This window comes from Protopterus annectens, chromosome 7.part1 (assembly GCF_019279795.1).
Source record: "Protopterus annectens isolate FY-2018-M chromosome 7.part1, PAN1.0, whole genome shotgun sequence".
In the NCBI taxonomy this organism is placed as follows: domain Eukaryota; kingdom Metazoa; phylum Chordata; order Ceratodontiformes; family Protopteridae; genus Protopterus; species Protopterus annectens.
Window position 1 is genome coordinate 427,166,550 of NC_056740.1, and position 22,586 is coordinate 427,189,135.

General features: G+C 38.2%; 1 protein-coding gene across 1 annotated transcript in view; it reads right to left on the minus strand.

Moving 5' to 3' along the window:
* Nucleotides 1–22,586, minus strand: part of STAB1 (stabilin 1) — a 2,761,215-nt gene that overhangs the window by 2,318,012 nt on the left and 420,617 nt on the right. The window contains exon 11 of the mRNA XM_044078505.1: nucleotides 10,852–10,931. Within this exon, the coding sequence (XP_043934440.1) occupies nucleotides 10,852–10,931 (80 nt within the window). The remainder of the gene's footprint in view (nucleotides 1–10,851; nucleotides 10,932–22,586) is intronic.

Here is a 22,586-nt window from a genome sequence, read left to right on the forward strand (position 1 = left end):
AATCAAATGCTTTGCACAAAATAGTTTTGAGACTTGCCATCTGCCAAGTGACATGTGATTGAAAATACTACCAGTTTATTCAGAATTAAGACTGTAAATATAACCATGCACATATACCTATACAGGCTGTCTATGTTATGGAAGAAAGAGATTTTAATGTCATGCAATTACTCAAGAAATAGTAATAAAGAAAAATGTGATTTCAAATTAAGTGGTCATGAAAACACAGGAGAGGATGCTAAGACACAAAAGGAAGCAACTGAAAGAGAAGAAGAGAGTGACGGTTGAAATGATACGGAAAAACAGGAGAGAAAAAGAAGACGAGGATGAATTATACTGCAGGTAAAAAGAAGAAGCAGTTATGATGTTTTGTAAGTTTGTTAAAGAAATAAGATGCAAACTGGTTCAATATAGCAAAATGTATTGTGTAAGCGAATCAAGTAAAAATATCAGCTCTGATCTGATGTTTTATTTTTATCTACAGCAGAGGAAGAAGACAAGGAATCCTAATCCAGCAATGGAAACAGGTATGACAGGGTAGGGGTCCCAAACTCAAATGACCACTGGTGCTATATGAGGACGAGCAAATTCCAGCAAGGGCCACGATCTCCAAGACAAACAGAAATGTAAGCAGTGCAGCTGAAAAGTAGTGTGGCTGCTTCCCTCATCAATAATTATGCTGGTGTGAGAACTGCTTGACATCCAAGGGCCATGAGTTTGATACTACTAGAGCGAGTGTGTGTGTGTGTGGGGGTAGGATTTTAAAAGTCAAAGTCATCCAAGCCACCTGACCACAGTGCATACATTTTAGAATACTAAGTGAACTGCATGATGTACTGTGACAGCCACACACTGTTATCTAGGTTTACTGCCTCACTCCAAAAAGGAATACTTCTAGAAGAGTGGACATGCCCTGCTGGGGATTAGCTAACTAGTCATTGATGCGTAACTGAACATCATTCAGCTGTGATTAGCTGACCGAACAGGAACATCATCAAACTTAATAGCTAAAGTTTCCAACCAGACTGCCTCTTCTCAAAGAAGGGGTGACTATGAATTTTTATTTGTAAAAACAACATGAATCCAGTACACTGTATGATCAGGCATGATACAGGTCTCTGTTAATAATGTCAGGGCACCCCATTATTGTGGGTATGTAGTTTAGGGGTGACAGACAAACTGCCTAATAGGGGCACAGACAGGATTTCTAGATTCCTATGCCAGCTTCCAGAATAGAGACCACAACATTCATCTGTAACAACTCAATACTAGAAAATATAGGCTTAAGCCAAAACAAAAACAATTAACAAACCAGGCATTCTGAAAAAAGAAGCCCTTTAACAAAATATCAAACCATAATCCATGACAAATGATGAATGTTCCAGTTTTTAATATAAATCCAATCACATCTCATTGTACAAAATTAAAAATATTTTTTTTTCAAAAGGCATGCACCATGGTGTACAGGGTGCATGCTTGGCAACACCCATGTACACAGCTGTAACATGGTAGCTTGCAACACCCATGTACACAGCTGTAACACAGTAGCATTTGACATTATAAAGAGATATACACCAGAAGCAGTTTCATTGTAATAAGGGCTTCTGAGTTAGAGCAATCTTCCAATATTTATTAGGAGAGTGTTTGGGAAAACCATCCTCTCAACTTTAATATCATGAAAAAAAAACACTACTCATTTATGAAATCCCTACTTTTAACCTTACAAATTACTAAAAAGCCATATCCTTAACAATGACTGTACACAAAATAAACAAAATAAATACCCCTTTTCTGGTAGTAATGCAAAATGCTGGCATGCAAAAATTTGCTGTTATAAAAGTAATCTTTTATATATATATATATATATATATATATATATATATATATATATATATATATACATACATAAAATATATATATGTGTGTGTGTGTGTGTGTGTGTGTGTATGGGTCCCCTTCAAAACATCTAAAACCCATAACATCAAATTTCATAACATTGAGACCAGAACATCTAAAACCCAAAACATCTAAAACCCATAACATTGAATTTTATAACATCTAACAGTACAAATCACATGAAAATAAAATCCCCTTCACATATAATGACATATAATGACACCGATCTACCAAACACACTTTTTACTATGTTTCTGCAGGGGGTGCTTGATACAGTGGGGTTAGGAAATTAACTTTTTCCCACTGTAGTGCGATCTTGGAGTTGGTATATTTAATTTACGGGGAGTGGGGGGGGCCCCCACATGGGGGGTGCAGGGGGGCTTACCCCTTGCAGAAATATAGTAAAAAGTGTGTTTGGTAGTTTGGTGTCATTATATGTGGAGGGATGTTATTTTCTTGTGATTTATACTGTTAGATGTTATGAAATTCGATGGTATGGGTATTAGATGTTATGGGTTTTAGATGTTTCAAAGTAGACCCATATATATATATATATATATATATATATATATATATATATATATATATATATATATATATATATATATATATATTTTTTTTTTTATATATGTGTGTGTGTGGTTCTACTTCAAAACATCTAATTCCCATAACACTGAAAACCCAAAACACTGAAAACTCATAACATCAAAAACTCAGAACACTGAAACTTTGCATCACAACCTCAAAAACTACAAAGCACATGTAAATAACATCCCCTCCACCTATAACAACACCAAACTAACAGACACACTTTTTACTATGTTTCTGCAGGGGGGCAAGCCCCCCAAACATCCCCCAAAAATTAAATATACCAATTCCAAGATCACACTACAGTGGAAAAAAGTTAATTTCCTAACCCCACTGTATCACAATCACCATACAGAATGTATACATGCCTAAATCACTTACCTGTATGGCCTAAAAACATGTACAGATTGGCAAAATAAACACTATATAAATAGTATAAATTCCTACACTATATGAATAAAAACTGCAACATCTTATAGTGATACCACAAAATTAACAGATTAAACTATAACATGCTTGATGATACACTATTTGAAGTTATACATTTTCAATGTTATGAAATTCGATGTTATGAGTTTTCAGTGTTTTGGGTTTTCGATGTTATGGTCTCATTGTTTTGAGTTTTGATGTTAGGAGAATTAGATGTTTTGAAGGGGAACCATAAATATATATATATATATATATATATATATATATATATATATATATATATATATAGAGAGAGAGAGAGAGATAGATATATAGGTTTAGCTCCATTATGTCGAAAGCACATCCTCGAACTGTTTCTGTGAATTCTGTACCTCCAACATGTTAAAAAGCCGAACAAAACAGCGAACATCAACATTTTCGATCACTCCACACCTGCAATACATGAGTCAAAATGGGGGTGAGATTTTGCGATTCAGAATATCGGTGTTCGCAGTGTTGAGAAGTCGCAGTTCAGAGTTCACGGAAGTTGTTTTGATGATGTGCTTGTCAACATTATGAAGGTAAACCAGAGATATATATATGATTATAACCCAAAAGGTAGAATCACATTTGATATAATGTTTTTGTTCATGTAAGAAAAGAGAGAATGCTCAAATAAGTGAACGCTCATTTGCGTGAATAACATACGACTGAATTTAATATTCTATAGTGTAGATAAGGAGCAGTGTGCAGGAAAAGTCATGTTTGAATGAAAAAGTGCTGGTTGTAAAGATGTGCACACTGCTATAGCAGTGTTCACGGATTAGGGAAGCAGTAAGGATGAGGTAAGGGCATACATTCCTTCTTATTCGTGTTTTGTGTTGTCTGTATGCTTTGTCCTTTGGCTTGTATAGTGATAGTGTTAGGGAAAGGGGTTTTAGTAATGCAATACATTGAGTTAGCGCTAGAAGCAGAGGTAATATTAGGATTTCAGTTGAGGTTAGCACACATGAGTATGATGGTGCAGAGTGGTGATGGTTGAAAAACACAAAATCTATAAAGTAGAAAATTGAGTAAATATTGCCTGTAGCAGTGTTATAAACAGCTCAGTGTAAACAAATAACATCTATAGCAGTATAATACAGAGTTCATTGCAAATAGAGTAATGGACCAACTCAAAGCCCTGTCACTATACTCACTACACAGACTGCCCACCTTTGACACTATCCCACACACTAGTGCAATTGATAAAGTCATCCAAGTAAAGCCTCCCACTGGACAGTCAACAGCCCCAGAGACAGAACCCATACAGCTAGGGTTGGTAGCACACTCTTCTCTAAAAGGCTTGTGTCCAGTGCAACCCTGTATGGTTCCTTACTGTGCCCACTCTTCATCTGCATTAGTCAAAGAGGACAGCAAGGCTCTGGGGCAGACAAAGTTTACTGACAACTACAAACTCAGTGCGGGCATGATATGCATTTTGAGCAATATACTTATTTCCCACAAAAGCTCCTGGTGTTGAGTCCATGGACTCAAGCTCAATGCATAAATAAATGTAGCGTTCTACTTTTCAGGAAACAAGAACATCCCTGCATCTATCACATAAAGATAGCCCCGCAAAGTCAATAACATCCAATAGAGACCCAGACACATTCACAGACTGTGAACTCGCTTTTCACCACAATATTTACTCATTTGTTTATTGGCATTTGATTACCAGCAAAGTCCGAGTGGGTAAAAGCCCATTTTCAGTGGAGACCCAGGAAGAGAAGCTCCAAATTATTACAAAACATTTTAAAAACAATAAGTTTTGAAACTTTGAACTTGTGAAGGGAATCCATATAAATATATCTATCTATATCTATATATATATATATATATATATATATATATATATATGGGTCGACAGTTCATATGGTCGACAGTTCATATAGTCGACAACCAGTATACAAGGCACTTAACAGGGATTTGCCCCTCTCCCCAAAGTTGTGAGACCCTGGAGATGATATATATAGATGGGATGGGGGCACAGCTCCCCACACAGGGGGGTGTGGGAGGTGAAGCCCCCCACTAATATTCATTTAAAAGTCCTTTAAAACATGAAAATACAACAAAAACTCAACATTTTTAACTGATATAGGTAGGGGCTTTGTCCCCCACCCCCCCCAACTATATATATCAACTCCAGGGTCGCACAACTTTGGGGAGGGGGGCATATGAAGTAGATCCATATATATATATGTATGCATATATGTACTAGTGTAGGTTTGCTTGAGTACTAATTGTTTCATGGTGTTGGAGTATCACGATGTAATATTGTATATACGTGTAGATTATTATGTTTAAATGTTTATATCAGCTTAATTTAGGTATTTTACTATATGTACGTGATTTTGATTAGTATGTGATGTCTCTTTAAATGAGTAAGAAAGTGCTATTAAAGCACGCTTTCACGTATTCTGGCACTCACTGATGACGCTCTGTTGAGTGAAACTGGTCTGGAGAAGATTGTGTTCACAATAAAGCCATTTTGAACAGCATGCTGCCTACGTCTCCTGAGAAGTGCTGGAAATTTTTGGGTCGTTTCATATGTGTTTCCGTGCACCTTATTTGCACCGCGCAGTCGTTTTTTGGTGTGGTTCTTTACTAGACTGCTGGAGCAAGCCAAGGATAAACGAGCAGTGGTTTATCTGAAATACTTTGTAGTGTATAGTGGTAACGACGATATTGGGCTGCAGCGAAGCGAAGGCTTTATACACGACTCAAGTGAATATGGCGGAATACGTTGATTTAAAGACTTTTACTGATAACATCATAGCTGATAAAGATGATTTTTCTGTATTTGGGCCACCACTATCCAATCCATCGAACAGTAAGACGGGAGTAGGCTTACAACTTTTGGATATAGATACGGACATTGTGCAATGCTTTAAAACCATGGTACAACATACAAAAAAGGTACGCTCTTTGGTTTGGCATAACAAACTGTTAAAAGCTTACTTGCAGGCAAATATTACACCTCGTGGCTTACGAATACAAGTGGAGCCAGGGGTAGGGACTGATAATAGAGCCTTTATGCAAAAATGGAGGGCTATACAATTTACTGCATCCAAAATGTTTATTCAAACTTTGGTAGAATATTACGACCAGCAGTTAGTTGAAATGAGTGAACAGTTGCAATTTCATGAAAAACGCACTTCAGTGTTTGCTGAGACAACACAGTATAAAGAGCTTTATTCTCAATTTAAAATTGATATGGATGTTTTTGAAAGAGATTTGCAGGCACGTAAGAAGAAAAAGTACACCAGGGACATAAATGATTATAAAAACAATGAGGTGTTCACTTGGAAACAGCAGAAACAACGGAAGAAGGGTGTGCGTTTTGAATCTAAAGGGACACTAAAAAGAAAAAGGGGCAAATCTATTCTTAAAAGATCATTTAACAATGATAAATCTGATTATTCATCCAGCCATTCTAATACTGACACAGATACAGATTTAGGAGACGTAGAGCAGCATAGCTCACCGGCTCCAAAAAGGACTTGCACCCCTTTAGGCGAGGGGGTCGGAAACATCATAATGGAAGAAATAGAACAAGTGTTTGTGACGAATTTACAAATCGAGAATGCATAGCCCCATTGGCTTCTAATGTGGACACTAATGATACACTTAATGATGTCAATGATTTAGTGATAAATCTGTCCAAACACAGTTTTGATATAAGTGAAATACAGCTATTAAACAAAGGTTTGGGATATGTGCCATCTTTTTATGTGTCTCATTTTGACATAGTTAATGATCTAAAGAATTTTTCTAGAAGTTTCAATTTGAGATATTATTTTGCACATCAAGAACAGGTTGTTAGTCACACTATGCATGAAGGGTTTTATTTTAAAAAATCTGAATTTCAGCCTCCTTATTGTGGTGCAGTTAAAACTTTTGAAAATCTTGTTATGCAAGAATTGCAAACAAATAAAACGCAGATTTTTACACATTTCGCACGCAATTTATCTGAGGCAGAAAATAAAGCATTGTATTCATTGGCTGATAATAAAGATATCATAATTGTTGGAGCCGATAAAGAAGGTGCTATAGTCATTTGGGACAGAGAAGAATATACTCAGGAGGCTTTAAGCCAGTTAAATGATTCCATCTCTTATATTAGGTTACCGATAGACCCTACCCCAGATTTCAAGCATGCCATTGATAGATTTTTAGCAAGAGCATTAAAGAGAGGGACTATTGATGTCAAATTACATGATCAATTAGTAGTAGCAACACCTCGACATCAATATTTTTATCTTGTCCCAAAAATACATAAATCTTTGGTGAAGCCACCAGGTAGACCCATAGTGGCTAATACAGGATCACTAACTGAACCATTGTCAGAATATTTAGAAAATAGGCTGAAGCCACTCTTAACATTACTTAGGGCACGTATTAAAGATACCACGGAATTCTAGACTTTAATGGATGATTTGCAGGTTCCATTGGATGCACATTTAGGAACACTGGATGTGCAATCTTTATATACCAGTATTCCTCATCAAGGTGGTATAAAGGCTATACAATATTGGATGCAACAAGCTGGTACATATACAGTGGAAGAAATGGATTTTATTATTAACATTCTTAAATTAGTGTTAGAACACAACGCTTTTAAGTTTCACAACCAATGGTATCTACAAAGCAAGGGGACAGCTATGGGGGCTACTTTTGCCCCCACATATGCAGATCTTTTTATGGGCTTTGTTGAGGCACAATGCATTTATAAACAAGATTTTGCATTTAAAAAACAATTGCTTATGTGGCGTAGATACCTAGACGACTGCTGGGTAGTATGGCAGGGACCAGTAACTAAGTGTTAACAGTTTGTAGAATACCTTAATCACAATATATTTGGCATTAAATTCATAGGCCAAATTGATTTATTCACAGTAAACTTTTTAGATGTACATGTAACAAAAATTTTGGATGGCACTATAGTGACTACGTTACATAGAAAGCCATTCTCAAAGAACTCAATGTTGCATGCTAACAGTTGCCACCCTCCCCATGTTATCAATAACATACCAGCAGCTCAATTTCAAAGAATCAGATGCATTTGTTCTACACAGGATGAATTTGAAATGCAGGCGGTATCCTTGAAACAGCGATTTTTGGACAGGGGGTACTATAAGCCAATAGTGGATAAGGCCTACAATAAAGGTAAACAACTAGATAGATCAGAAGTATTACAATATAAAAAACATAATGTTCAACAAGGACCACAGGAAGTTAGGTTTATTACAACATATGCCAATAATACTTTTAAAATCAAAGAAATTATTTCTAAATATTGGCACATTTTTAGTAACGATCCATTTTTTTCAAATGTGGTGAAACAACAGTGTCAATTTGGATATCGACGTGGAAAAACGCTTGGACAGCATTTTTCACGATTTAAGAAACATATTGTTAATACTATACCTAGATCAATAGGTCGTCCAGGTAGTACCTACTGTGGGAACTGCAAATATTGTAAACTAGTTTCAAAAATGACATCTTTCACTTCTGTTAATACTAATAAGGTCTATGAGATCAGACATCACATAAAATGTACCAGCACTTGGGTCATCTATATGGCAGTTTGCCAATGTGGGGCATTCTACATTGGGCAGACATCTTGTAGCTTTAAGCAAAGGATAGCATTGCACATCAGTGATATTAAATGTAAACGCACGTGTAGTGCATTATATAAACATACTGTGCATCATCCTGCATCTCATTTCATTTTCGTAGGTATTGATATGATAACAATACAGGAGATTGGTGAATCTTCTGGTCATCAGTTATTGTCTAATAAGGAACGGAGGTGGATCACCAACTTGGGTGCCCTTTTTAAACCCGGGCTCAATGACCATTGGTAACCACTAATTAAATTCAATAGATGCAGAATAGTAATTATTATTAGTTAGCTTATATTTTGATCTTGTAGTAAAAATTGCATATGTGTATAATATAGTTAATATTTTTTCAGTATAAAATCCCATATACAAAAAATAATACATATACACATATGCATTAATACACATTTTCAATAAGTTAGTATGTGTATAAGTTGAGAATATGCATATATGTACTATTGTAGGTTTGCTTGAGTACTAATTGTTTCATGGTGTTGGAGTATCACGATGTAATATTGTATATACATGTAGATTATTATGTTTAAATGTTTATATCAGCTTAATTTAGGTATTTTACTATATGTATGTGATTTCGATTAGTATGTGATGTCTCTTTAAATGAGTAAGAAAGTGCTATAAAAGCACGCTTTCACGTATTCTGGCACTCACTGATGACGCTCTGTTGAGTGAAACCGGTCTGGAGAAGATTGTGTTCACAATAAAGCCATTTTGAACAGCATGCTGCCTACGTCTCCTGAGAAGTGCTGGAAATTTTTGGGTCGTTATATATATATATATATATATATATATATATATATATATATATATATATATATATATCATCATTAACAACACCACTAATATTCATTTAAAAGTCCTTTAAAACATGAAAATAGAACAAAAACTCAACATTTTTAACTGATATAGGCGAGGGGCTTCGTCCCCCACACCCCCCCTAACTATATATATCAACTCAAGGGTTGCACAACTTTGGGGAGGGGGGAAAATCCCTGTTAAGTGCCTTGAGTACTGGTTGTCGACCAAATGAGCTGTCGACCAAATGAGTTTCGACCATATGAACTGTCGACCATATGAGTTTAGACCATATGAACTGTCGACCATATGAAGTAGATCCATATATATATTTTTATATATATATATATATATATATATATATATATATATATATATATATATATATATATATATATGTATAGGTCTACTTTGATTCACTGAAAACTCATTTCACTGAATTTCAAAACACTCACACCAAATCGCTGAAAGCTCAAATCACTGAAAACTCATTTCACTGAATCACATTTCACTGAATGGTAATTACTGTTGGGCAAATAAAATGTATATGCCCTTTTCCTCACTGTAGTGCAATCCTGGAGTTAGTATACATAGCTAGGGGGGTGTGGGGGGCATAGACCCCCACCTACTTTTGGTTTTATATTGTTAGCTCTCAGTGAAATGAGATTCATAAATATAAAAGCTACGTAGGTGGGGGCTATGCCCTCCACTCCCCCCAATGTGGGGGGCTGTGCCCTCCTCACACATACTCTAACTATATATATATACTAACTCCAGGATCATACTACAATGGGGAAAAGGGCATATAAGTTTTATTTGCACAACAGTACTTACATTCAGTGAAATGAGTTTTCAATGATTTGAACTTTCAGCGATTTTTTTGATGGTGAGTTGAAATTCAGTGAAATGAGTTTTCGGTGAATCAAAGTAGACCCATATATATATATATATATATATATATATATATATATATCATATGTATATATATATATATATATATATATATATATATATATATATAAAATATAAACTACACTACTGTTAGGAAATCTTTGTATGTAATCCAACTTGAACAGACAGCTCCAAGCGTAAAGTGCAGGGAAGCTGACACAGCTGCTGAGACTGTGGTTGAGAAATTCATACCAGCATCTGTTCTGTTAACTAAGGGTACTAAAATAACCCTCCATGTGCCTGTAGTTACATGAAACAGATTTTCTTCACCTTTGACTGTTAACAGTTCATCAAGGCATTCTACTTGGGAAAGACACAGACCAGCTTGACCAAATGGTTATGTTAAACAGTGGTGAACACTGTTTTGTCCAGGAAAAGAGCAAATATGCACTTTGATTTTACTAAAAAGCTGGCAATCTTCAGAGAAATTCCTAATAGGAACATGATAATGCAACAAACTGTGTACATGCATGTGTTGCCTGCTTGCTGTGTTAGAATATAATAAAGAAATAATGACTGAGTTACTTACATTTACTATAAAATTTTGGGTAACAGGAAGCAAGACTGTGAAGGGCCCAAGTTTTCTCAGTGCTAAGGAACAGCTCTGTTCTGTGAAAATAAGCAAATAGAAATTTATGCTCCTCAAATACATTTACACTTATACATATTTAACATGTGGCATCTGAACATGCCATCTGGATGAATATGCTTTGTTCAACAGTATTCTTCAAAACAAAAGCAATCAGAAAAAAAATTAAAGACCTGGAAATGCAAGTAAGGGCTGCCAAGGAAAAAGTCATTAACACTTGCCTTGAGGTGCAGTCCTGTGACCATATCATATTAAATTATGTAAAAATGGAGTAGAATTCCTAACATGGAAGCATGAAATATTTCTCCCACCTACTATTACTTCCATTTTGAAGTTTATTGAAATATAAGAGAATTGAATTCTGCATTTTTGGAAAAAGAGCTGTTGTGTATAAATACTTCTATTATATGACACAAACATAAAAAAGAGCTGACCTTTGTTAATTTAGATTGCTAGATTTTCAGATTTTTACATAAAATACTAAGGTGAGTGTGTGGTTTATATCAGAAAAAAAGACATAACTTCTCCAAAAAGCTTTCATTAAAAGCTGCTTATTTAAAAAAATATACAAAGCATTTACATGCATAATTCTGAAAGATTTAATTAGATCTCTTTGATGCTCAAGCAACTTTCACTTGACTACTCATATGTGGATGATTTGTTAAATACAGGTCAACACATAACAACAACATTAACCACAACCATTGAATCATCCTCAGGCTATCTACATACATCACTTTACTTCTAGTTTCCTTGGAAGGTCTGCCAGAGAATAGAAAATTTAGATCTATTTTCTCTTCACACATCTGTTATATTATAAAAATCTAGATGTAACTGTAGTTCCCAGGTCTATGAGATAATACAAAATCTGTATCACACACACAGTGGTTTTGATAAGTTACAGAATACGTCACTGCAAAATGCAAAATGCACTTGAATTTCTTTCTCAGGGTATTATTCAAGCACTGTAAATATAATTACCTATATAAATACCTGCAGCTCCACCCTCCCCAAAAGAAAATGAGTGCAAATTTCCATATCTCTGATTCACCACACAATCATTAAAGCAATTTATAGTTGTACTTCTGCAGCAAATATGAGTGAAAAATGTAACAGAACTGAAAACGACCTCTTACCATGTAAGTGATCAGACTGCAACGTTTCTGACACAGAACCTGGATTAGTATTGTGTTTTATTTTATTGGTAAAAATGGTTTCCCGAAACTAATGCAAGTTCTCTAATATATTACTGCATATGGAAATTATATAAATTTCAAAGGCATCAGTTTTGTCTACTAATGCACCTCACTATGATCGTAAACAGATTGCTATAGTCCTTCATTAACTGTAGCAAAAATAGACCATTAATCACAATAAAGACACACTGACAACTTGGTACTCTCAACAGAATGCATCAGTCTGAAATGAAAATATGAGATGCGGCAATGAAATTGCAACACAGTAAATTCATTTTCTGCTTTACCAGAATGGTTTGTAATTTTTTGCTATGGAATGACAAATTCCTGCTGTGAAATCATTCTGAGGCATGGCCATACAGAAAACAAAACTGGAAAACAATAGAGAAAAGGTATGAGACATATTACAGATATTTTTCTGAGGTTCATAGGTAAGTATGAGGCTAGCTGCCCTTGCAGACCATTTTAAGCCTTCCCTACTTCCCTTTTTAAACTTGAAAGGTTAGAGATTGGCCTTACCAATTCCATTGGTGATAATTATGTATTATCCCTAATGTGAATAACTGGGAGCACACCATAGATAATTTAAGGGGACCCATGTAAAGGATAAATTATTTAGGAGCTGTCTATATCCATTAGTAGTACAGGGGGCAGTGCTGGGGTAAATGTTCTGTTTCCCATCCATAGATCTAAGTTGTACTTGAAAATGTAGAGGAATTAACTTTATTTTATGTGGATGGGGAGTCTATTCCACAGCAGCGTTATTTGCTGCAAGCTATACCTGTTCCTTCAAGCTATTCTGTTGATGATGCAGTAGAGGTGTAGATCCCCAGACCAAGTATTTCTGATGTCATTTGACTTATTGCTAGGCAGTAAATCCATCAGTAATGGGTCGGAGGATGCCTTGTATGTCAGACGTAAGTGACCTCTTATCAGTCTGTGAGATACACAGTGTAGTAACAGGGCTTTGAGTTCGTCTAAATAGGACATGCTGTTTAGGCTTTGTATTGTTTTAGTAAGGCAGCTTTGTGGGCATTCCAACTGTTGTATTTGCTAGGATAGAAACATGCCAAAGGGGGCATTATATTCAATGACTGATGTAATGAGGGCTGAGTAAAGGGGGACAATGACATTCCTGGCTCTAGACCCAATTCCTTCCTTTATAAGCTGTAAAAAGTCCAAAAAAACCAAGCCAAGCTAGAGTTTTCACTGTGCGGTACTTTAAATCGACTGTAACGGAGGCCCATGTGATATATGCAAATGACCCATTAAGCGCATAAAGCATTTCAGCTACATGGTTTCTGAATGCACATGACTTTTTAAGTTTTTATGGTTACATTCAGGCCAATAAATCCATACCACACTACCCAGGACGTGCATGCATTGGTCTTTTTATTAACTTAATCAGTACAGCATAAGGGGATAATTTGGCTATCCCTCAGAAACACAGGGTCTTTTTATCCAGTCGATGGCCATAAAGAACAAGGTGCCTGCAAAATATCCAACTTATATCAAAACCAAAAGTTGAAAAGGTCACACAAACAAACCATTCAGTAAAAACTGCAGGACAATCCCAGTCACTCTAGAGTTTTCACTGTATGATACCTTAAACCTCCTGTAATGGGGCACATGTGATATATGCAAACGAACCCTTAAGAACATCAAGTTTTTCAACCACATGACTTCTGAATGACCATGACTTTTTACTTTTTAAGTCTTTATGGTGACATTTAGGGCAATAAAGCCAAACACCATTAGCTGTGGATGTTTCAGCCGTTTCATTGACCTCATAAGCACAGCATACAAGGATAGTTTAGCTATACTTCAGAAACACAGGATATTTAAACCCAGCTGAAGCCTATAAAGATTAAGGTGCCTGTAAAATATCCCAACTAATATAAAAACATACTCGAAGGCTCTAAATAAAGATCAGCAGAAGCAGCAGAGACCTCCAAAGCAGACACCCAAGCAGCCGCTACCCCAAAACAAAACACGTGCAACACATATCTCACAAAGCCAGTGTGCCAAACAGTCACAGCCCTTAAGACTAAACAACACACCTGATATACTTGTAATAGGTGACTCTATCGTCAGGCACACTGACGTCCCGCTCACCAGGCTGAACAAGGAGAGGGTCACGGTGAGCAGCCTGTCAGGCGCTAGGATCCGCCACATAACACAAGCACTCAGGTCACTCCAAGGCAAGTACTAATATGACTCAGTCATTGTCCATGCTGGTGTGAATGACCTGAGACGTACCTCCCTGGACTACATGAAAAGAGACATAAAGGAGCTCTCTGAGCATGTAGCCCAGGCTGGTATGACCCTGACCTTGAGTAGCATTTTACCCTCACCAAGAATGATGCCACAATATGAAGACAAGATGATCAATTTCAACAATTGGCTTAAGTACTGGTGTCATTCAAAGGGGATCCAATGCCTATCAGCTTGGGATAATATGCTTGACAAGCCACGATGCTTCGCTAGGGACGGCTTGCACCTGTCTCCCCTGGGCTTTCGGATATTGGCAAAGGCTCTTGCTACCTCCATAGTGCCTTTTTTAGGCAAGGCTCAAAAGACAAACCCACCTCCATAGGTATCACAAGGGATAAGAAACTAAGAGTAATGCTACTCAACGCCAGAAGTCTAAACCTCAAGATGCACGCACTCGAAACTCTCCTTAGCATGGAGAACATCGATATCTGTGCAGTAACAGAAACCTGGTTCAGGGCTCCCGAGAGCACCCCAGCACTACCAGGTTATACCTCATACCATGCTTTTGGCCCCAAAACTTGGACCGAACCACAAAAGGAGGGTGTATCGATATTCATCAAAGATACCCACACCTCCAGGTTGGTGGCAAAGCACGAAGCATCAGAGACTATCCATGTGCAACTAACAGTGGGTAAAACTGCCTTCCAGTTTATAGCCTGCTACAGACCACCCTCCCAAACACAGGAACCCCACTCGGCCTTCCTGAGAACACTGGAAAATATGAAGGTCTCTCCAAACACCATTATATTGCGACTTCAACTACCCAAACATAGACTGGGAGCATTACTCTAGCTCCAACACCCTAGCCCAAAGGTTCCTAGAATTTATAAACTCAAATGCTGTGGAACAACTTGTTACCACTCCCACAAGAGAGGAAAACATACTGGACCTGATCATCACCAACATGGGGACTCTATGCTCCAGACCAGAAGTGTATCCCTCACTGGTAAGATCAGACCATAAACTAATCTCACTGGATATTCACATCCCGACCCCACCCCCTGCCCAGAAAACCACAGTGAAAAACTTCTCTAAAGCAAATTTCACACTCCTCAAAACTGAGGTGGAATCCTTCAAAGTCCCTGGGCCTGTGGAAAATATGGCCCAGACCGCAGAATCCTTTATAAACGCATTCTATGAACACCTTCAGGAATGCATGGATCATGCGATCCCAAATAAAACCAAGACGCAATCCTCCAAAGGCAGACGTCCTGTCTGGTGGACCCCAGCCATAAACAAACTATACAATAGAAGGAGGAAGCTACTAAATGATAGAGCAAAATCCCAAAAAGGGAAGGCATCACTGATCAGTATTAGCAAAAAAACTACGGGCACACATAAAATTGTCTAAGGCCAGCTTCGAGAGAAAAATTGCACAGGACACTAAGGATAATCACTAGGCTTTCTTTAGTTATGTTAGGAACCTGGGTGGTAATTCCCAGATATGCTCAGAATTAGTCCAAAATGACAAAAATACACCAAACCCACAGACATTGCCAACATCCTAGCTGACAGGTTCAGCGTAAACTTATATACCCCCCCAACAAAAGGGCAAAAATCTATCCCAGCAGAGTGCTGCCCCCCCTGACATCTCAGATGCTCAGGTAAGAGCCGCCCTCTTCAAAGCAAAAAACACAGCATCAATGGGACCAGATGGTGTCCCAGGCTGCGTCCTACATGAACTTCAAGAAGAGCTAAACCCAAACATAAAACTACTGTTCAATCTCAGTCTTACTACAGGATATGTGCCCAAAGAGTGGCGTACAGCAACAGTGGTCCCTCTCCATAAAGGTGGTGCCTCAACGGATCCTGGAAACTATCGCCCCATAAGCCTGACTAGCTTGGTCTGCAAAGCTATGGAAAGGATCATCATGGACCTCATAAATAAAGATATTGGGGACCTACAAACACTGGATCCTACCCAGTTCGGCTTTGTTAAGGGCAGATCCTGCCTCTTAAACCTGGTTGATTTCTTTGAAACAGTCACCAAGGCCATTGAGGGAAGGTGGTCCACACAGCCTACCTGGACCTCGCAAAAGCCTTTGATACAATACCCCACTGGAGCATTATAGATAAGCTCACCAGCTTAAATATAAACCCCTATGTCACTAGATGGATTGCAAACTGACTCAAGGACAGAACCCACATGGTTAGAATTGCTGGAGCCATGTCAGACTCCAAACCAGTTACAAGTGGTGTCCCACAAGGCTCAGTCCTGGGACCTGTCTTGTTCGGTATATATTTCTCGGAGGTACAGGCCAACATGGAAGGACTGTGGCTGACCAAGTTCGCAGATGACTGCAAACTGGGCACCATAATCGACTCTCCAGCCGACACAAGCATCCTCCAAAAGGGCCTCATAGAAACAGACAACTGGTGCCAGAGCCATGGCCTCAAGCTAAATGCCAAAAAGTGTATAGTCATCCCTTTAGGGAAAACAAAGTGCCCACAAATTACCACATAGATGGTAATCCATTAAGTACAGAAGAAGTAATTAGGGACCTGGGGACCCAAGTTGATAGCAATCTCTCATTTGACAACCACGAGCCAAAGTGGTTAGAAAAACATTTTATATAGCCCACCTAATCATGAAGGGATTCACATCTAGATCAGGGGAGGTCATCATGCCTCTTTACTCATCCCTCATCAGGCCCATAATTGAGTACAATGCTCCTTTTGGGATGTACCTTACCAGACACCTGCAGCAACTGGAAAGACCCCAAAAGTACCTCACCAAGAGGATCAAAGGGCTCAAACAGATGCCATATGCTGCCCGGTTAAAGAAACTCCAGCTCTACTCAGTGGCATACCGCCTGTTCAGAGGCGATCTGTGCCTGACGTATAAAGCCATATCCAACCCGGAATTAATGGACATGCTGCACCTCAGAAAATCCAAATCCCATCAAGCTACGTGCTCGAGAGACTTGAACCTCAGCACTGAAATAAATAGGACATGCTGGAGGGACAGATTCATAACCCAGAGGCTCCCTTCACTCTGGAATAAAATCCCATTCCAGGTTAGGCAGAGTCCCTCATTGACTCTCTTCAAGAGGAATCTTGATGAGTGGATGGGAGATCGTAGGTTTACCCCGGGTATCACTTCTGTGTCACTGTTAGACAGAGGCACAGTATACTAACCTCGAAAAAGGGCATAGCAAAATAAATTTAAAATGGGTGGAGAAAGCCAAACACATTCTGGCTAGGCTTATAAATGCCCTAGGGCAGATAGCCTAGTATGAACCTATGAACCTATGAACCTATAAACTAAACAATAAAAAGGTCACACAGACAAATCATTCAGTAAAAACTGAAAGAAAAACCCAGCCAAGCAACAGTTTTCACTGTGTGATATCTTAAACATCCTTTAATGGAGGCCCATGTCCTAGGTAGTCTATTGCTCAGAGCTCCCCACTCTCTCTGGTGAACAAAGAAGCTTCCTCCTATCCAAATAAGGATATGGGCAACACAGGAACTATGACACAGCCCAGAGATCAGCAATACCTAAAGACTGGACTATTCTAGTGCAGTAAAGGCGGGAAACAAGGATTTTTTTTTTTTTTAACAAAGTAGCAGAAATTAGGTACAGAAACACAGTAAATGCTTTAATTCGGCTAGCGCACTTGAGTGTGTAGCCTACTAAAACTCAGAAATACAGGCATGAATGCAATAAAACAACTTTGCAGAGCTTATTTAGTTAAAGAAACAGAGAAGTCTATATATACAGGAAAAGCAGCTAAAACACACAAACACTTCAGATGCAGTGCAACCTAGAGCACTTGAGTTGTAGCAATATTAAGGCAATGAGCTAATGACACTAGACTGGGAGGAGTGTCACAGATCAGATTTGCAGTAGGGGCGGGCAACTGCAAAGCCACCAAGTATAAGAGCAAGACACCAACTGGGAGAGACGGTGGGGACAATAGCCTACAGACAGTAGCACTAGAGAAAGCACAAACAGATAAAGATTTGTAAAGATACAGAATGCTTTGTCTGCAGACAAATCAGTTACTTGTGCAGATTAGTTAATAGCAATAAAATACACTCGAAGACTAAAAAGCAGACAATAAAAGTGCTATATATTAATTGTTAAAAACAATAATCTGTATAAGTAATCGAAAAAAAACAGGATACTTATATATCTCAGCTAACAGCTGTGGTGAACAACTCTTATCCACTCTGCTCAGTGTGTATAGACAGAAACCCTATCAAAGTTAGGGCTTAAATACCAGAAGAACAACTTTTTTTTCTGTTCATTCATGGTTCAGATGTATTAGCTTTACTGATTTTTTTTTTATATTGTTAATGGAGCCTTCCTCCCTGGGTCACCACTGAAAGGGGTTTACATGCTCAGTCAGACTTTCCTGCTAAACAAATGCGAATAAATAATAAATAAATAAAGTTGGACTCATGGATAGCCTTTGACAATGAGCCTGACCAGAGGAAACTAAATGATAAGGGAGGGGAACTGAGGCTCATCAGGTTGAGTGTGAGGGGGCTGTAAATGGGACAAAGGAAAAAGTGTAAGTCAGGCAAAAATACTCAAGCAGGAAACTTGTGCTGGTAGAATACTGGAAGGATTACTTTTAAGATGTACTGGTGAAAATTTTTCAAATCTAAAGCAATCTGTGGGTTAGAGAATATGAGTAATGTAGCTACTGACGATATCAAAATCATAGAGTGGCTATTGGTAAGATAGTCAGACTTCATTCCAAAAATCATAGAGTGGCTATTGGTAAGATAGTCAGACTTCATTTAGACCAAAGATGGAGGTCAGTGCGCCCAGAAAGATGGCAACTGGACATTGCTGTGAATAAGTATGGGAATAGAGGTGGGCAAGCCACAGCTGGCTTGATCTATGCTCCAGCATGAATATAAACTCAGGTTGAGCTCATGATCCAGCAGGTCAAACAGCCGAGTACTTTTTGAGTAACTAACTGTTGATTTGGACTAGACCTACAAGCTGAGAGTGCTTTCTATTAGGTCTGGTCTGCTTGTCTAAGCATTGTGGTTGGCAGGAATTCCAGAGAGGGTGGTGCCACAGTGCTGAAAAGGAAGAAGATTTAAGTATTTTTCATAGAAGAGGAGTATTGCAAGACAAGGCAGTTGGGCAATTCTTTTATAAAAAGATTTGCAGCTCATTTTTAGAATGAGGGGGGTATCATTCCTTTATGGCAGAGGGCTTGCGTGCTTCCAAAGAGGGAGAGGAGCCTGTTTCAGCAATAGAAAACAAGATCAGAGGAGCATGGAAAGTGTTACCAATGCTAAGGACAGCATGGTCAGAATTATTATGTTTCTTTGTTTTTAATGAGGTAAGCCTCAGGCTCTCAATTGTTCCTCCTTTTAGCTCAATGCTGTGAATCTTTGTGAGGTGCTTAGTGCATATTTGGGGGTGAGTATATTGGGTTCAAGAGTAATTGGTTGAAATTATTATATTATTATAGTAGCTGCTTCTTTTTTTCTTTTACTTTCCTTACCTTCAAGCGTCGGAGATGTGCACAGAGCTGGGCTACTTTTTGGGGAAGGGGTGTGGCGGTATCTTGTACATGACAGCACAATGTCATCAAATAATGACCGCTGGCAAACAAGTATCATGATTTGTTGGGGGCAGTGTATGTGTTTACCAACCATAAGGTGAAATAACAAAATGAAAAGTATTAATGTACAGTAGTTCTTACATGTTTCATCCTTTTCTCAGTGCCAGTGAGAAACTACTGTACAGAAATGCAGCTAACATTTTTGGGGGCATACAGCTAAGGGTAGTTAAGGTTTATATGGTCTGTTAGAGGGCAGCATCTATCAAAGAGCAATGTTTTCCATTACTATTACTATTTTTTGTAACTACTTCACTGTTAAATGTGGTGTACCTTCTCAGAAGGGGCACACTCCACTGGGATAGCGTGTGTGTATTTTATATTCAAATAGGTTATTAAGAATATTGATTTTTTTTTTTATTGTTGTAAGTTGCATTAAGGGAACTGAAATGTGCTTTCTTACATAAAACTAGCAAAATCCAGCATTTCACAAGGTTTTTGTTGTCCCATTTAAGCAATGTGTTACGTTTTGATCTTGGGGCTTTTTGACCATTTCTTGCAAAGTGTTGAGAGAGAAACTGTTGTGTACTAAATCATCACTAGACCAGAAGGAGTAAAGGAAAATGTCTAGATAAATAAAGGTAAATTGCATAAATAATGTCTCCAAAACATAACTGTCAAGATTTGAGTGACCTAACTGATTCAAAAGATGACACAGAGTGAGATGTTCGAGCGTATTCACTGCTGCAGTCCTGGTTACCCTCCCTCCAGCCCCCTTACCTTTTTTGGCTATACCTCTACTCTCCTTTACTATGCTCAAAAGCTTTTTGGTGTATTTGCTTTTTTGTTGGAGGTATAACCTTGTATATTTATAGATTTTATGGCTTCCCATTAGGGGGTCACCTGACATCTGGGGCAAGAAAAACTGATGTAATGGCGTCTGCTGCATGGTTTATACCCGTGATGACCCGACGTCACAGAAGAAGGGACAGCAACCAATGCAGGACCCAGGACTTTGTTGATCAGGCTGACTGAGGGCTACTGCAGGCAGATGGCCCAAGTGTGATGACTGCAAATGTGAATACACTCGAACATCTACATTTATGGTAAGTGTAAAGAACTGTACTTTCCTTTGTCTCAACTCTGTTCCTGATTGCCATGAACTTGGGGGTGTTTGATGCTCCCATGTCCATGGTGTGCCTCGCTAGGGCATTGGTGTCCACCTTTTTGTATATATCAGATGCTTACAGACCCAGTACTCATAGTACATCACAGATCTTGGGTACTTCTCCCTGCAATTCATGTAACTACTGTCAATATATTGATAGGACGGGGACTTTCAGGCATCCAGACACAGGTAAGACGTTACACTTCAAGCTCTCAGCTGACTGCAATACCACACATATTGTGTATTTGGCACACTGCACCCTTTGTTCTTCTTTTCATGTAGGAATGACCACACACAGATTAAGGGACAGGGTCAGAGAGCATGCATATGATATATACAGAAAGGCGGAGGCTGATGCCCTGGCTAGACATGATGTGGATGTGGGAGCATCACACCCCTTTAAGTTCATGGTGATGGAGAAAGTCTGGATAGGTAGTAGAGGAGGGGCAGTCAGGAGCAGAGCTGAGACAAAGAAGCTAGAATGGATTACCAGGATGCGTGCAAATATGGGTAAAAGTTTAAATGACAAAATCAGCATTAAACCTGTTTTGCTGAAAAAACTATTAATTAGTTAATTGTTTATATATTATGTTTTTAACCATGTTTAACTATGTGAAGTTATATAATGTGTTTTTCATTCAGTTTTTTTGAATGCATTTTAGTTGTAAATCTCTTTATGCATGAAAGAGTTAATATGCACTAGTAAAGTGATTTTTACCGGGAAATGCTGTGATTGGTTGGAGCTTTGTATAAGAAATGGGGAAATGATGTATTGTCTGATGAAGCAGCTTTGGCTGCGAAAGCGCTCACCCTTTTACTTGGATTAAATTATTTGATTTTATCAGCCGTGGTCTGGTATCTCCTGTTCTTTTCATTTTGTGTTGTTTTCTTGGGAGACCAGTTTACCTACACCACTTTACTTTTCTGTGGTAGTGACATAATATAATTTATATAAGAGTGTGATAATGTCTATATACCTGTATACCAATTGGGACGGTGGCCTAATGGTTAAGGTGTTTGCCTTATAAACACAAGGTGCAGGGTTTGAGTCTCACAAAGGATAATTAGCTAGGTTTAAAATGGCTCGCAAGGGCAGTTAGCCTAGGGCTAATCTATGAACCTATCTATATGTGTCTCACTAGGAAATAGGGTGATATTAGTTGGGCCCAGAAGGATAAGGGGTATTTCTCCTTCTTTTAATGTTGGGGAGGAAGAGTTACTTTAATCTTTAGAATAGGGGAGGTAGAAAGTTATTTTGTTTTACACACTAAGCTTGGTTTAGATTGCTGCCAGTCACAGAGCTTGTTAAAGTCCTTTACTGAGATTTGAGAGGCTGAGTGGAAGAGCAAAAGGTGATTAGCACAGAGTAACATGTTGCAGACATCAAAAGGTAGGTTACTAATGAAGATGAAGAATAGCAACGGCTTTGTAGGACCCCAAACAGGATGCTAATTTGTGCCTGTCCTGAAAATCACCTGTCAGAGATGTAGCTTCTTAACCAAAAAA